This window comes from Stomoxys calcitrans, chromosome 2, assembly GCF_963082655.1.
Source record: "Stomoxys calcitrans chromosome 2, idStoCalc2.1, whole genome shotgun sequence".
NCBI lineage: Eukaryota > Metazoa > Arthropoda > Insecta > Diptera > Muscidae > Stomoxys > Stomoxys calcitrans.
This window is the reverse complement of record NC_081553.1, coordinates 20,189,582-20,205,944: the sequence shown is the minus strand read 5'-3', so window position 1 is coordinate 20,205,944 and position 16,363 is coordinate 20,189,582. Positions and strand designations below refer to the sequence as shown.

General features: G+C 40.4%; 1 protein-coding gene across 1 annotated transcript in view; it reads left to right on the top strand.

The window, feature by feature from the left end:
- Positions 1-8,849: 8,849 nt before the first annotated feature.
- The window catches only part of LOC106080378 (uncharacterized), a 30,228-nt gene continuing 22,714 nt past the window's right edge, over positions 8,850-16,363 (top strand). The window contains exons 1-4 of the mRNA XM_013241753.2: positions 8,850-9,119; positions 9,540-9,979; positions 10,050-10,819; positions 10,880-11,495. Coding sequence (XP_013097207.2) covers positions 9,709-9,979; positions 10,050-10,819; positions 10,880-11,495 — 1,657 coding nt within the window. The 5' untranslated portion in view covers positions 8,850-9,119; positions 9,540-9,708. The remainder of the gene's footprint in view (positions 9,120-9,539; positions 9,980-10,049; positions 10,820-10,879; positions 11,496-16,363) is intronic.

Sequence of the window (16,363 nt, the reverse complement as noted above, 5' to 3'; positions counted from 1 at the left end):
AAATCTCAATGTCATATTTTTAACCTAATCCCAAATATCTTTCATTTCAATCCCATATAGCCATTGTCGGCTGATATGCCCATTTGTGGGTATTTAGGGGTGGGGCGACCTCCCATTACATAGACCTAATTTTGTATGCCATATTTGTAATCTACTGCTGAATATTTTTCATTTGAGTCCAATATTGATAGGAACGTCGGATATATCTGTTTAGAGGAGTTTTGGGGTTGGGGCGGCCCGCTGGGTACATGGACCCAAAATTTAATACGATATTTATTTTTTAGTCTCTAATACCCTATGTTGTGTCTATCAGTCCACTTTTGGTTTTGGTGGCGTTTTTGGGATAAGGAAGAGGGAGGGTCAGCCACCATTCGATATCTAACAAGTAAAAGCGTCTTAAGATCGGCCGGGCCGAATCTTATATACCCTCCACCATGGATCGCATTTGTCGAGTTTTTTCCCGGTATCTCTTTTTAGATAAACAAAGGATAAAAGAAAAGAATTGCTATGCTAATTGAATTGAATGTTGGAGACCACAGTAGAAGTTACTGTGTAAAATTTCAGCTAAATCGAATAAGAACTTTGCCTTTTAGGGGCTCAAGAAGTAAAATAGGGAGATCAGTTTATATGGGAGCTGTATCAGGCTAAATACCGATTCAGACCATATTTTACACGTATGTCGTAGGTCGTGGGAGGAGCCGTTGTACAAAATTTCAGCCAAATCGGATAATAATTACGCCCTCTTGAGGCTCAAGAAGTCAAGATCCCAGATCGGTTTATATGGCAGCAATATCTGGTTATTGACCGATTTAAATATTTTTTAACTGTCCCATAATTGGGACAGTTGTTGGAAGTCATAACGAAATACGTCATGCGAAATTTCAGCCAAATCGGATCGAAATTGCGCCCTCTATAGGCTCAAGAAGTCATAACGAAATAAAGGGTGATTTTTTTGAGGTTAGGATTTTCATGCATTAGTATTTGACAGATCACGTGGGATTTCAGACATGGTGTCAAAGAGAAAGATGCTCAGTATGCTTTGACATTTCATCATGAATAGACTTACTAACGAGCAACGCTTGCAAATCATTGAATTTTATTACCAAAATCAGTGTTCGGTTCGAAATGTGTTCATTCACCGTTCAGCGATGAGGCTCATTTCTGGTTGAATGGCTACGTAAATAAGCAAAATTGCCGCATTTGGAGTGAAGAGCAACCAGAAGCCGTTCAAGAACTGCCCATGCATCCCGAAAAATGTACTGTTTGGTGTGGTTTGTACGCTGGTGGAATCATTGGACCGTATTTTTTCAAAGATGCTGTTGGACGCAACGTTACGGTGAATGAACACATTTCGAACCGAACACTGATTTTGGTAATAAAATTCAATGATTTGCAAGCGTTGCTCGTTAGTAAGTCTATTCATGATGAAATGTCAAAGCATACTGAGCATCTTTCTCTTTGACACCATGTCTGAAATCCCACGTGATCTGTCAAATACTAATGCATGAAAATCCTAACCTCAAAAAAATCCCCCTTTACGTCATGCGAAATTTCAGCCAAATCGGATCGAAATTGCGCCCTCTATAGGCTCAAGAAGTCAAGACCCCAAATCGGTTTATATGGTAGCTATATCAGGTTATGGACCGATTTAAACCATAATTGGTACAGTTATTGGTAATCATAACAAAACCCCTCATGCAAAATTTCAGCCAAATTGGATAGGAATTGCGCCCTCTAGTCGTTCAAGAAGTCAAGATCCCAGATCGGTTTATATGGCAGCTACATCTGGTTATGGACCAATTTAAACCATAATTAGCATCATAACAAAACACCTCATGCAAAATTTCAACCAAATCGGATAGAAATTGCGCCCTCTAGTCGTTCAAGAAGCCAAAATTTCAGATCGGTTTATATGGCAGCTAAATCAAAACATGGACCGATATGACCCATTTAAAATCCCAACCGACCTCCATTTATAAAAAGTATTTGTGCAAAATTTTAAGCGGATAGCTTTACTACTTCGAAAGTTAATGAAGTTAACAGACAGACGGACGGACATGGCTAGATCGACTTAAAATTTCATGACGATCAAGAATATATATACATTGTGGGGTCTTAGACGATTATTTGAGGAGATACAAACAGAATGACTAAATTAGTATACCCCTATCTTTTCCTTGTTTTGATTCTACGGAACAAACATATAGTAATCATGGGTCATATGCCCATTTGGGGCGTTTTGGGGGGATGGGGTGACCGCCTACTTTTCATTCTGATTTTGTATGCCACATTCGTTATCTACTACCTAATACCTTTCATTTAAGCCCCATATTGATATGGACCCAATTTTTAATGTCATATTTATATTCTACTCTAAAACACCTTTCATTTGATACCCATATCGTCCTTATGGGTCCACTTTTGATTTTGGGTGGTGTTTTTGGGTTAACGGGGGAGGTCCACCCTCTTCCAATATCAAACCTATGCTCGTCTAAAAAACCTATTTTAGGGTGTTTTGGGGTTGGGGCGGCCCCCCAGTTACTTGAACCCAATTTATATTATAAAATTCGTTCTCTACTCCTGAATACATTTCATTTGAATCCCATATTGTCTCGATCGGTCCACTTTTATTTTTGGGTAGTACTTTTGGGGTAAGGGGGAGGGTCCGCCCCCTCCCGATGTCAACAAATTATATAGTCTATGTTTCTTTCCAGACCAACCTACACAATCTGTGCCGTTTTTGAGTCTATACGGAACAAACAAACACAAATTAATTTTTATGTATAAGAGATGATGGGAAATCTTGTTGTGCAGAATGCCTGAGTTCACACCCTGTCGAATGATATTTAACTTAAAATGTTTGTAACTCCTTAATAAGTTGTTGGTTATACCTAAACTTTTAAATTGTCTTTTTGTATTCATATTCCCAAGGCAACCACTGTACTCTATCCACAGTACATCTTTTTTCCTCCTTTTTTTTGACTGTTAAAGAACTCTGAAAGCATTAAATAATAATCGAACATTTGTGTCTTGAGGGGAACACACCACATTTCCAAAGAGGCGGAGAAACTTTTGCTTGTGATTTCAATCTTAATTCACAAATAGCAGGTCACAACTTTGCAGCTCGTTTGACGGGAAATGCCCGCGAACATGTTAATACTGCACATGTGCTGCAGCAATAGGAAGAAAGCCTTCGAGAGAGCCTATGGATGAGATGTGAATGCTTTGGCTCTGTTGGTCGGTCGGTCAATCGGTCTGCTGTTTTTCGTTACACAGAAGACGTGTGTGATTATCTCTTTTACACTCAAAAGGTATGAATGCCAACAATCTGATGTGATGCGATGTATTCTGGTTGTCGGTGAGGTCGCCCAACAACAGCCATTGCTGTCCATAAGGAGATCTATGGTTAAAATGCAAATACCACTCTCATACCAATCATGATGATAAGAGGTAGGTGGTGGTAATACCTTTAAGAGAGATCATGCAACGATATAAACCAATGACCAGCTAGCCATCCATCAGGCATCAAAGGAATGTGATGAAGGGGTAAAAAACAGCTTGAAACGATAACACAGCAAGAATTTGTCTGCCTGAAGTGTATGTTTCATAAGCTTTTGATTACCAAAATCTACAACCATCGTCTAAGCTAAAAAGTTCAATGTGCCTCAAAATCCATGCAGCTGTTGTTGGGTTCTACAGTTTTCAAAAATAATGAATATAATATGTTTACTAATTGCCTGATTCACTTACTTTGTATCACTGAAAGTGATCGATTTTCATTCTCCGTTGTGTCAAAACCAGCTGATTACATAAAAGAAAAAAATATGTTGGAGTAAGTGACTCGACTCACTTGGGTGAAAAAAAAAAATTTTCCCGCCAGGTTCACTAAATTTTTTTTACCCAAGTGAGTCGAGTCACTTACTCCTACATCTGTTTTCTTTTATGTAATCAGCTGGTTTTGACACAACGGAGAATGAAAATCGATCACAAAGTAAGTGAACCAGGCAGTTAGTTAAAATTTTATTTTCATTATTTTTTGAAAACTGTAGAACCCAACAACAACTGCATGGATTTTAAGGTACATTGAACTGTTTTAGCTTAGACGATGATTCCTTAAAGAAGTGAAATTTTCCAAAGAAATTTACGTTTATCCAAAAACAAATTTTGACAAAAATTTCTTCAGAAACTAAATTTGGTCGAAATTTTTCATTGAAATGATATTTTGGTGAGAAGTTTGCCCCTGTGCCTTAGTGGAATGTTCATGGGCAAAATTTGCATTTGCAACTAGAGAGAGCGTTTGATTCAACAGCCGAACTTCGAATAGATTTCTGTCACCCAGCTTCAAGATGGCTTTGTTGAAAAAGGGAGATCGGTGTGTACGACTCATTTAGTTTGGTCCTTTCCAGACTCCAGTATGGGTATCTCTCTGCCCATTTTCCAGACATTTGAAACTATGAGAGTGCTCAGAGACTAGTTGAGGGTCTGGGTTTTGTACTCGACACCCGGTACATCCAAGCTGTTCAGCATCAGTGTAGAAATTCCGTCTAGGCCGAGCGCTATGGACGACTTGGCGCTATAGATGACATTTGATACTTCTTTCGATTTGGAGATAACCAATACGACAAATGGCTCTCGACATGCTCAGTAAAGTGATGGTTATATAACCAGGCACATCACTTCGGATCAATCACTGTTAGGTCGCCAAAAGTAACTGAGGTCATGTCATCCCTCTTGCAGAGATTCGAAAATTGATCTAACAGTAGAAAACCGTTTGACAATGCCGGCGCCTATAGTCCATTATTTCAAGTGGTCTATCCACAAATTCCGCTTATTTTAGTTGACCACCCTTTTGGTTTACAGATTCAGTTCCCCGATTCCGGAGTCAGTAGGATCGGACCAATGAATCTAATAACGCTCGTTTGCGTCATCGCTCATCTTGCAGTACAAATACCTGACCAGTCAAGATGACTATCAGCAATCTAACGTCATCCTCAGCCCTAGGAAAAGGGACCTCCTGTTTCGGGAAATAATCGACCAGCCACGTCTCATTCGCGCGGTCATCATAGAAGACCCTACCAAGAAGCTCGCACGGCGCAGGGCTCACTGATTACGTAGCACGGTCTGGGGTATCAGTAGCGGCCGCTACGTTCCCCACCACACACCTTGATGAACCGGGACCCACCACAGCGAAGAAGTTCATTGCATCTTCTTACCAGTTTCTTACCAGTGATGGAGCCGCCTCTTCCGCATCGACATCCTCTCCACTGCCTTAAGGGCCGCAAAGACCTCCGGCTGAAATTCAATTCGGAAGCCTATAATATTTCCTGGTTCCAAGAAACTCTATGCTTTATGAACCCAATTTTGACCCATCCGTGTATACATAGTGTCGCGGAAAGGGTGGTATGCCCCAAACCCAGATATGCCGGAGCGTCATGTTCCTGACTCCCTAAGTCTTATTGCGATCTTTATTGCCACACACCTAAAATACAAGTGCAAAAGCCTTAAATCGGGAAGGGTATTCAGCTGCTCTCTCGAGAAACTCCTACTTGCTCCAGAGATCAGCAATGCCACGGTACCCTATACCTCCTCGATCATCGTGAGGTGGCCACATTTTTTTTTACTTATCACCCAACACGCAGGGGATGTCCCCTATACATGCAGTGCATTGCGTTAGAGGGGGAGGAGTAGTGTTTATTTGGATGTCGTAGGTAGCGGGAAAGACATCTGCATGGTCCGATCATGGTCCGATGGCCACTTTTAGAGGGTTCAATATTATTTTATGAGGACAGGTCGCGAGTCCAGAGCCCTACCCATGTCCTCAACATGAAGATTTTGCGTCACTTCCCTTGGTAGATTTAAGAAGGTAATGTCATAAGCCCAGCTGATAAAATTTTTCAATTCCAGAGTGGTATCCAAAAACACACTTATGTCACACAATGTTATACGTTTGTAATCACAAAACTCTTAATTTTTTGGCTGCTGCAATGCAATTGAAAACTTAAATCTTAATTTGTTTGTATCATCGATTTCGTTGTTATTGGGATTATGACTTTACCAAGGCGAATTTAAAAAGGTGGTCTCACGCGAACCGCCGTTAACAGCCAGCTGGGTTTGACGGTATTAAGATGTCAGATTTTTTTTTGCATTCTCTTTGTTATTATCTTCTTTCTCTCATATTCTCTGCTCATGTACGCACACGTATACACACACGCACACAAATTTGTTTGAAAACGGCGATCATCTTGATGGCAAAATGCGGATTGCACCATATGATTTGTTGTTGTTGTTGTACAAATGGGACCACCTTTAATTGTTTCACCATGTGACTTTACCTTCTTTAATCTACCTAGTCACTAGCATAAAAGTTTGTTAATGGCAACTACCCAGGATGCAGTAATAAGGTGAAGTCATGCGAACAGCTGAGTACAATTTTTTATTTTTGTTTTGATTTAGATGTAAATCTAAATGTCAAAGGCTTGATATCACAGCTGTGATATTTTTCTAAAATCTTAAAAGGATGTTCCATTTGATCCGGTATTCCACACATAAGCAACAAAACAGTGTTATAATGATGAAAATATAAAACACATACATAAGTTGAAAAAAAGTAAATTTCTAAAACAACTTCGATATTTCAATTAACAGCATTTGCCACTTAATGTAGTTTCGTTGGGGGTAGATTTTTCTTGTTGTGCTAATGACTCTACCTCTTAATTATACTACCATTGCAACTACCCTAGCTGACTTTTAGAAATTTTGTCGAAATTTCCTATACAAATGAACATTTTTCGCTATTTAATGCCTGTTTATCGATGCCGGAAAATAAGCCCAGGGAAATGAAAGACAATTACGTTGATTCAAACAGTGCCTGCTTTTGCCATTTAAGATAGACGAAAGTTAGTCATCGACAAACAGGCCAAGTTTTATACATTCAAAATATTTGTTATTGTAACGGTATTTTATATTGATATACTCAGTCGCCATCTTGCGGTAAATTGAAACTAAGAGAAAAGTTGGGACTGGGCTTCACTTTTTCACAACATTTTATATATTTCGGAACAGCTGTTAGCCAATTGCTCCCTCAGATGTTTCATTGGCACTACTAATGCATTTGGGGGTGTCGGAATTTTTTTTTTCATCTCGGCAAGATATAAAAAAAGACAAAAAACAAACGGACAATAAATCAGTTTAAGTTGGGACGAAAAAGTCGACTTTGAGATTTTTCGACTTGCAAAAAGTAGACATTTTGACTTTGTCAACAATTTTCTAAATAAGATACTTCTATTTTCTACAAGTTTTCGTAACCTTTGCCAATATTAGATATATGAATTTGTTCGTACATTGATATATTAATAAAATAATTAATCAAAAGTACAATTAGTGTTTGTGTTTTTTAGTTTTTTGTCCATATTCCACAATTCCACATTCATTTTTTATTTTCTTGGTTACTTTTGGTGGATCGAAATCGATATTTCGATGTATATATCACGGTATATCAATATAAGGTAGTACCAGAAAACTAAAAAGTTTGAAAGTTATTTTCGTAAAATATAAAAATTAGAATAAAATAAAGAATATACAAATTCATTTATTAAAATTTAATTGTTAATTAAATTTAATTGAATTAGTTTAATTTTTGATATAGCTGCTATATAAACCGACTTTCCGATAAAGGGTCTAATGCCCATAAACCCTTTATTTTTAATCCGATTTCGCTGAAATTTGAAACAGTGAGTAGCTTAAGGCACCCCGACATATGATACTTAGATATAGCTTCTACATATACCGATCAGCCGAAAAAGGGTCTGAAGCCCATAAAAGCTTTATTATGTAACCGATTTCGCTGAAATTTGAAGCAGTGAGTAGTTTAAGACCTCCCAACAAAGGAACCAAATATGGTTCAGATCGGACTATAGTTAGAAATAGCCATCCTATAGACCGATCTGCCGATAAAGGATCTAAAGTCCATAAAAGCTTTATTTTTTATCCGATTTTGCTGAAATTTAAAATAATGAGTAGTTTTAGGCCTCCCGACGCCTACCCTTAATATGGATTAAATCGGACCATATTTAGATATAGCTACCATATAGACCGATCTCCAAATGAAGAGTCTGACGCCCATAAAAGCATTAATTTTTAACCGATTTCGCTGAAATTTGAGACAGTGAGTTGTTTTACGCCTCACAACATAGGACCCAAATATGATTCAGATTGGACTACATTTAGATATAGCTGCCATATAGACCGATCTGCCGATAAAGGATCTAAAGCCCATAAAAGCTTTATTTATTACCCGATTTCGCTGAAATTTTCGAGCTTAATATGGTTGAGGTCGAACTATATTTAGATATGGCTGCCATATAGACCGATCTGCCGATAAAGGTTCTGAAGTTCATAAAAGCTTTATTTATTACCCGATTTTGTTGAAATTTAAAATACAAACCTCAACAATGACTTACATTTAGTAGACCACTCAATGTCCGTTCCGAATTTGGGTGCATAAATTATCCAATTTTCACCGGATTGGGACGAAAGGAATTTACATATATAACCGAGGTGGGTATCCAAAGTTCGGCCCGGCCGAACTTAATGCTTTTTTACTTGTTTAAAACGCTCCATTTCAAGGTATTTTTGGAATTTTTCCCTGTAAAGATCACTTTTGTAAATATTGCAACCATAGCTAAAAAAATAGTCGAAGCAGTCGACGAATCGACGGCAAAAATCTCTTTCGACGTTTTTCGATTTTTTTCGACTTCAAAGTCGATTGTTCGACTGTTTTAAGTAGTGAAAGTCGACTTTGACTTTTTTACACAAAAAGTCGAGTAATCGATTAGTCGGAAGTCGACTTTTAGATAAACACGAAAACCAATAAGACAAGTTAACAAATATAAAATATAATATAATTCAGTTTAGTGGTGATAGAAAGAAACATTTGGACAATTGGAATTGAAAGATCTCATGAAAAAATTTAAATTGGTACTCAACACATAGCACATATATATGTACATATACTCTTCTACTACCAAAGGCAACAGCAGTAGCAGCAGAAGGCAGGCAGGCGAGCGAATCACATACAAAATTACGTGAGCTGCGCAGCAAAGTGAATTCAATGGGAAGAGGTCTGTATAATATACTGTGTATTTGCTTGCATACGGACAAGATAAAAACGGCAAAATCTCATTCACACTTCACGCAAAATTAACCCACAGAAGGTTGTAAGAAACACCATTTCGCATTTGATTCGGGGCAAGCCAAATAATTGACCAAACCAAACGAACCAACTAAACGACAGTCAGCTATAGCAAATGAATTTTTTTATGACTTCCTGATTGGGGTGTTGACGACCTATCGACCAACCAACAAACGAACAGGGCGGACAGACGGACGGACAACGGCCTAAACATCCATCGACTATTAGAGACAATTTCAAGTGTGTATTGTTGTTGTTGCTGCTGTTTTTGATGTGATGAGAAGTATATGTGAATATGTAGTAAATTCATTTTTGTTTCTTCTTGTCATGTCCAACATTATTGTTGCAGGTTGATGATAGTTCATTGCCCAGATTATAAATTACATGTAGAAATTGGGGACTCCCTGCAATTGGTTGTCGGTGTGGTGTCGAGAGCGAGCGAGCAGCAGCCAAAAGGGCCAAGAAAAACCGCACCCTTTGTCTGCTTCCGGCCGCCGTTTTGGTAGTAGGAAGTCTGTATGGTCGTTATGACTTCGCCCCTACATCAGCTGGATATATTCGAGCTACGACCATTGATTACCAATTTCAATTGTAAATTATCGACCATCACCGAATATGATTGCCACAGACAGATGTTATGCCTTGTCTCAGAGGACAACGATATTGTGTTGCGCTACAACAGTGAGGGTGGCCAAGAAGTGCTCAAATTGATATCATGGTTTCGCCGCACCAACCGGGTGATACACGACATATGTTTTGATCCCTCGGGAACTTGGCTGTTGGTCTTATGTAAGTAATAAAAACAACGTGTAGCATGCCCATTGTGTTGAACTCATGTTTTTGTTTTTTTTTCCTTTAGGTTTTGACAATACATTACACATTGTGCCCGCCTTGGCGGTGGTGGATAAATCTGGCCTAGAAGCAAATACCAAAAACTCCATTTACCCACATTCTCTGTATAGCACCACACAAGTAACAAGTTACATCATACCTTTTGTTGGACCCCATGAGTGCCCCAACTCAAAAAAATGTCCCAACAAATTAACTTCAAAGCGTAACTCTGCCTTGAGTGGCAATGGCGGCGGAGGAAATGGAGCTTCCAGTAGTGGACAAGCTTTAAAGAATGAGGACCAGCGTGTCAATGAGCCACCACATGGTAGTGGCAATGAAGAGGCTGATAACAATAAAAAGCTAAATGCCTTAGCTGATCAATTGGAAGCGCTGCAGGTGGAACAAGGAAACGATGAAGACGATTCCATGGTGGTAGTGCCTCCCGTAATAGCAGTAGAGGGCAACATGGATATATTTAGTCACGATGTACCTGCAGAAATGTTGGCATCCTCGGCTCCTCAAAATCTGGCCATAGATGATAAGACCGGCAATAGTCAGTTACCGGCCATGAATATGTCTTTCATGGCCTCCAATACCTGTCCATATCCCCTGTCTGTGGTGTGGTGGCGTACTTTGGAGGGTGTTAATAGAGCAGTAATAGGCTATTCGGATGGTTCTATATGCTTTGTGGGTCTTAGTCCCAATTGTCCTTTTGTGGCCAGCACCTCAGTGGAAAGTGGTTCGGTGGTAAAACTGCTCATATGTCGTGACAATACATTTGAAAGTGTCATGCTGTTGGTAAGTAAATGGAAATTCTTTTGAATAAAGGTTATTGAAAGTAAAGTTTTCTCCTACTAGATTACCTCCTCGTTGAAGCAACAATTCAAATTACTGCTGGAACAAAAAGCTATAGATTATACCTACCCCGGAGAAATTTCTCCCACTACAACCCAAACCAAAGACAATGATTGGCAAATTGTTATGCCCCTGAAAAACCTAAACAACAGCAGTGGCACTACTGAAATTGCCAATCAATCAGACGATGATGTATTTGTTAATGAAGAAACACCTCCGAAAGATACTAACCACCCGCCTCAAACCTTAGCACAAACTAATGCAACAGCTTCAGCAACAGGCCCTAAGACAACGACCGAAGTAATATCAACTGTTGCAACAATAGAAAATAATGGAAATAATCAACAACCCCCTCCACCACCATATTCGGTGGCCATTAACCGTCACTTGGATAACAAAGAATCCTCCGTGGCAAACACAGCTCCAGCAGTTAGTTGCAGTGCTAGCTCAATTAATCAACAACAGCAAGTGGATACTGAGTCCGAGTTTGATAAGAACATAAGGGGAGGCTATATACCGGCTGCCAGAGCACGTTTAGCCTCACTCAAATCGTTGGGCTCCAAAAAGCTGAATGCCATTAAAATGCGGCTTTCCGATAAGCGGCAGAAAATTGAAGAGTGTAAGTATAGATATGTATATGTGAAGTATTGATTTGGAATATCATTTTCTAAAACGCAATGGGAAGCCATAAATTTATATGAAATGTGAAAATTGAAGTCTATACATGATCAAAAATTATATGAATCATGTCAACGTTTCCAATTTGGTAAGAGGTGGACATATACAATGACATTGTCTCCTCTACGTTTGAAGTTTTAAGGCCTTTAGAGTTCAAAAGTCGAGCCCATCAATATAACTTGATGAAGTGGTGTATCGTGTGGTCGAATATCATACTTGAAGATTAAAAACGGTGGACATTTTATTTAAAGTTTTAAATAAAATGTCCACCAGGCCTCTACCTGATCCACCAGCATTGACAAAAAATAGGTGTTCAATCCCATGGCAGCCGGTTGTACGTACCGGATTGACCCGATGGAATTCTTCATCGGCAAGGGCTGCCCACTCGGTGTACAATACACTGCTACAACAACAACAACAAAAATAGGTGTTAACTACCTATGAAGTGTTTAGCCCTATTGTTGGTGTTGTATTCTGAGGCGGCAGCCCTTGCCGAGGAAGAACTCTATCGGTTCACTCCAGCACATACAACCGGCTGCCATGGGATTATCGTTTAGCGCGGTAAATTGTGTGGCTCTTTTTATAAATTTAGCCTTGAGGACCTTTACAGGTTACCTTCAGACGGCAGACATCATGAGGACACTTAAGTTCTCAAAGTAGGAGATTATTTTGAATTTATCTCTGGCGCGTTTCACCTGGAATACCATTAGAGGTATCACCTAAATTTCAAACTCGTTGAACTGAAAGCCCTTGCAAAGAAAACCACAGTCAATATGACACAAATTAGATCCGGAAGATGTAACTGACTAAATTCGTTCGATATTGGACAACACTTGTCCTAAACTTTGCCCTGGATGCAACACAGGACCAGAACATGATTGTTTTAATAGCAGCCTTCCAAGTCGTCATCTTGGGAATTGGTATCAATAGTCCAGAGACATAAATTTTGTTGTTGTTGTAGCAGTTTGTTGTGTTCTATCTTTCGTCTGCTTAATTCTGTTGAGTATCTTGATCCAGGAACTCTGCGGCTAAGATGGGTGCGTCCAGAGGGATCTGGGTCTGAGTCGAGTGGCTTGTTGTTGTTGTAGCCAAATTTTCATGTGGAGATGGCGATCGTTGCCAAGCTCCTGTAGGTGAGCAAGCTCGTTTCGGTCCAAAGGACCTATCGGAACAGGATGGCCATTGGTTAAAGGCGCCATTAATTCGACTTGTCATATCGAGCATCATATGCACTCAGTATTTGTGCGAAAGCCGATGCCCGCCCGGCCTCTCACTGAGACTCTGCGCTGATTATCCGCGACTGCCGTTGCAGCTACTCCGTATGGAGCATTAAACTATTCGCAACCATTCCACTGTCGACGCGCCCAGTAGCTCGCAGCCAAGCTTCTTGTGACAACATAGACACCATACAGATCGGACCGTCATATACTACTACAATGAACACCATACAGATCGGACCTCAATGTTCCAGTCAGTGTGGTGCTCACTGTTATCCCGTGCCGGGTACTATCGAGTTGATCTGGCTGGGCAGTTTAACAGGTGATGTGTGCCGTGTAGTCATGAAAATTGTCTCCATCATCAGGATATGGCATCGCAAGCGCAAGTAAACAGCAACTGTTTGAATGCCATTCATAGCAACTGATGAGGCTCGTCTACGTACCGATAGTTGAAGCCAACTTAATGTGTACTGGGCTAGGATTAATGCCAACGTGCTAGATTTTTGTCCCGCTATGGCCTAAGGCCACACGACACACTTCATCCGTTCACCCAACCAGCCTATTCTACTCAAATTACCACCAGATCCCTATAGACGCACCCCATAAACTCCGGGTTGGATCTTCATAATTTTGTACGAGAGGTTCAACGCTACAAATGGTGGCCTCTTCGCCACTAATGAGCAGCCGCACACACAGTTTTTTTAGGTTGAAAAAGAGGGTTCGAATTGGGTGAAGTTCACCGATCAGGGTGATGTCCATGGTTATCATGAAAGCTCAATTAAGAGCTAACGGAAGCGTCCACAGGTTTCGGATAGTGGAACACTCCATGCAGAGTAGCTGCAACTAAAATCGCGGACATTCACCGGTATCGAGTGGAGATACTCTGTGATAGACTGGGCGACGCCTGCTCTTGCTTAAATACCGAGTGCCTATTATGCTTGATATGGGTTCAAGTCGTGTACCTTATCCGCATCTAAGTACTCGAGTGACTTTAGCCACGAAAGGTGAGCATTGAAAGGTTCCTACGTCCCATTATCTACCCCACTTGCCCTACACACGCTGTCGCTTGCCGCACCTTTTCTGCATAGTACGTCCGTGACCCATAATGATACCGAAAGCCATACTGAAGTCCATCCTACTTCCTTTTAGTAACAGCCTTATCCTCTTAAGATCCAGATCCATCCTATAGGAGTTTCGTTGTCCTTCAGATCGTTTCACTGTAATAATGTTGCTCCAAAGGATTCGCATTCATCAATCTTATTGATGGCCCTCCTCATGCTGTTGTTGTAGTAGATGCGTCTGGTGTTTTATCTTTCATCTACTTGATTCGGTTGAATATCCAGATCCAGAAAATCTGCGACTAAGGTGGGTTGTCGAGATCCCTCTAAGTCTGAGTGGAGTGGTTCTGGCTGGAGAGTTACACAGGTGACGTATTTTGTGTGTACAGCCCGCACGTTGGCATCAATCCTTGCTCTGCAGTGGTTGAGGCGGCTTCATCTGCCGATAAGTAATCAAGTGCTGCCGGCATGTGACTTGAGGACCTTGTTTCTATTTCTGACCCTATCGCAGATTGCAGTGGCATGTAGAAGAATTTGTTCAAGTGGTGTTACATTTGACAGCTCTAGCAAATGACGACTTTCATTCCTTTGCAGTCATCCAGCTTTGATCCATCTAAGTAGCTTGAACTACCAAATGACAATACCAGATTTGCGTCAATCCAAGACTTTGCTGCTGTCAACAGTATCTCGCGTTCATATTCAAGTATCGTCTCAGGAATACGATCGGAAAATTATTCCAATTCGTTTAGGTCTCCTATCGTCGCCTCGTTTATCCAGCGATGGTATGAACTACTTCTATCCAGTCTTCCATCGCCTTAAGTCTCATAGCCGTAGTGCCTGCCTCATAGCTTCATACCAGTCCATCCGTCGGCTATCTAGAAATGTTTCAGGGCCCTATTAGGTTCTCATCGCTCCACCTACAACAACACCTTGTCTGAACCAGTTGTAATGTCTATACGATGCACTTCTTCTGTTCCGCCATTCACCAAATTACTCAGGCGTAAGTTTGTTGGTATTGTATTGTCATATTCTTGCATGTAGAGGCTGCGAAACCCTTTTGGGTGCAAGGTCATTCCGGTTCATGGAAACCGATCGCTGGGGGAGTGCTCACGTAGAGCCAGTGGAATATCCTCGGATTGGGGCCAACATATGTGAGCCTTCTCAGTACGCTCCTGGATGTGACACTTCCAATTCAGTTTGCTATGCAGGATCACTTCCAAATATTCGACCTTGTCGCATATCGTAATCATTCTGTTGAGAAAACAAATCGTATAAAATTGGCCCACCTCCTTCGTATGGTAAACAAGGAGCTTTAAGTCTTCTCAGAGGAAACATTAAGGCCCCTAGGGTTAGCCCAGTCGTATGTCATCTTAAGGACCCTTGCGACCTTCCTTTATTGCTTAATCTGGCCTATACTGCTAAATTTCCCATGAACTGTGGATACCTCAGTTCAATGATAACGGGCCTCTTTTTTATAAGTCTAGTACGAGCTGCGTGCCGCATAGCGACACCACTTGTTACAGAAGTTTTAACATGACAGGGTACCAGGCAAATGTATCAAGGGGATAACCACCGCTGAAAATGTTTCTGTTGTTCACCCAGGGAATTGAACCGAGGCGTTCGGCGTCATAGGTGGACATGCTAACCTCTGCGCCACGGCGGCCTTCACATACTATTGCACATTATTAAGTACGAAAGGAAGAACAGAAGTCAGCGGGTTTTGAAATGTGCAAATGTGTGCGTATGCTCATCACTGCTCTACTCTCGCAATCCCATGGCAGCTGGTTGTACGTACCGAATTGACCCGGTGAAGTCCCTCATCTGCAAGGGCTGCCGACTCAGTGTACACTGCTACAACAACAACAACTGCTCTACTCTAAATCCAGCACATTCAGTGTTTTAGTTTAAACAACATCAACGGAACAGCGCTTGTCTAGATATGTCTGAAGGAGAACAGGATACTTAAAAATGAAATGCTCTGTAGTTTCCATAACAGTCTTTGTAAAAATCTTTGCTTGTCATATTTAGTCTCTCAGAAAATTCCTTAATTCGTCCTTCAATGGGTTAGTTGGGAGCTTTTTTCTGCTCCACCTAAGTCTGCAATAATTTTTTCATTTGGAAAATGGATAACCATGATTTACTATCAAAATTGTTGGAATGGGTGTCTTCTCATTGCGTTTTGGAAAAGAAGACATTATATTTTAAACTTACTTGTAGCTATTGTTCCGATCCAAGTACAGAAAGTTGCATTGCCTTGGTGGCCACCTCAGCATAGTAAATTTTTTCATATACAATTTTAATAGTGGTAAAGATAACTTGGGTCGGTCGATGGGTCGTCCACCCATAATAAAAATCAAACCATGTTGATGTAACAGTTTCTGTTTTATTTCTGTTTCTTTTTTTTATTTGTTTGTTTATTTATTTACTTATTTTCTGAGCTATTAGACCTACGATGTATTGTGATATTAATATATAGATTGAATGCAAAGCGTGGTGAGTTTTCATTGCAACCATACTGTCTCTATCGTTTGAGC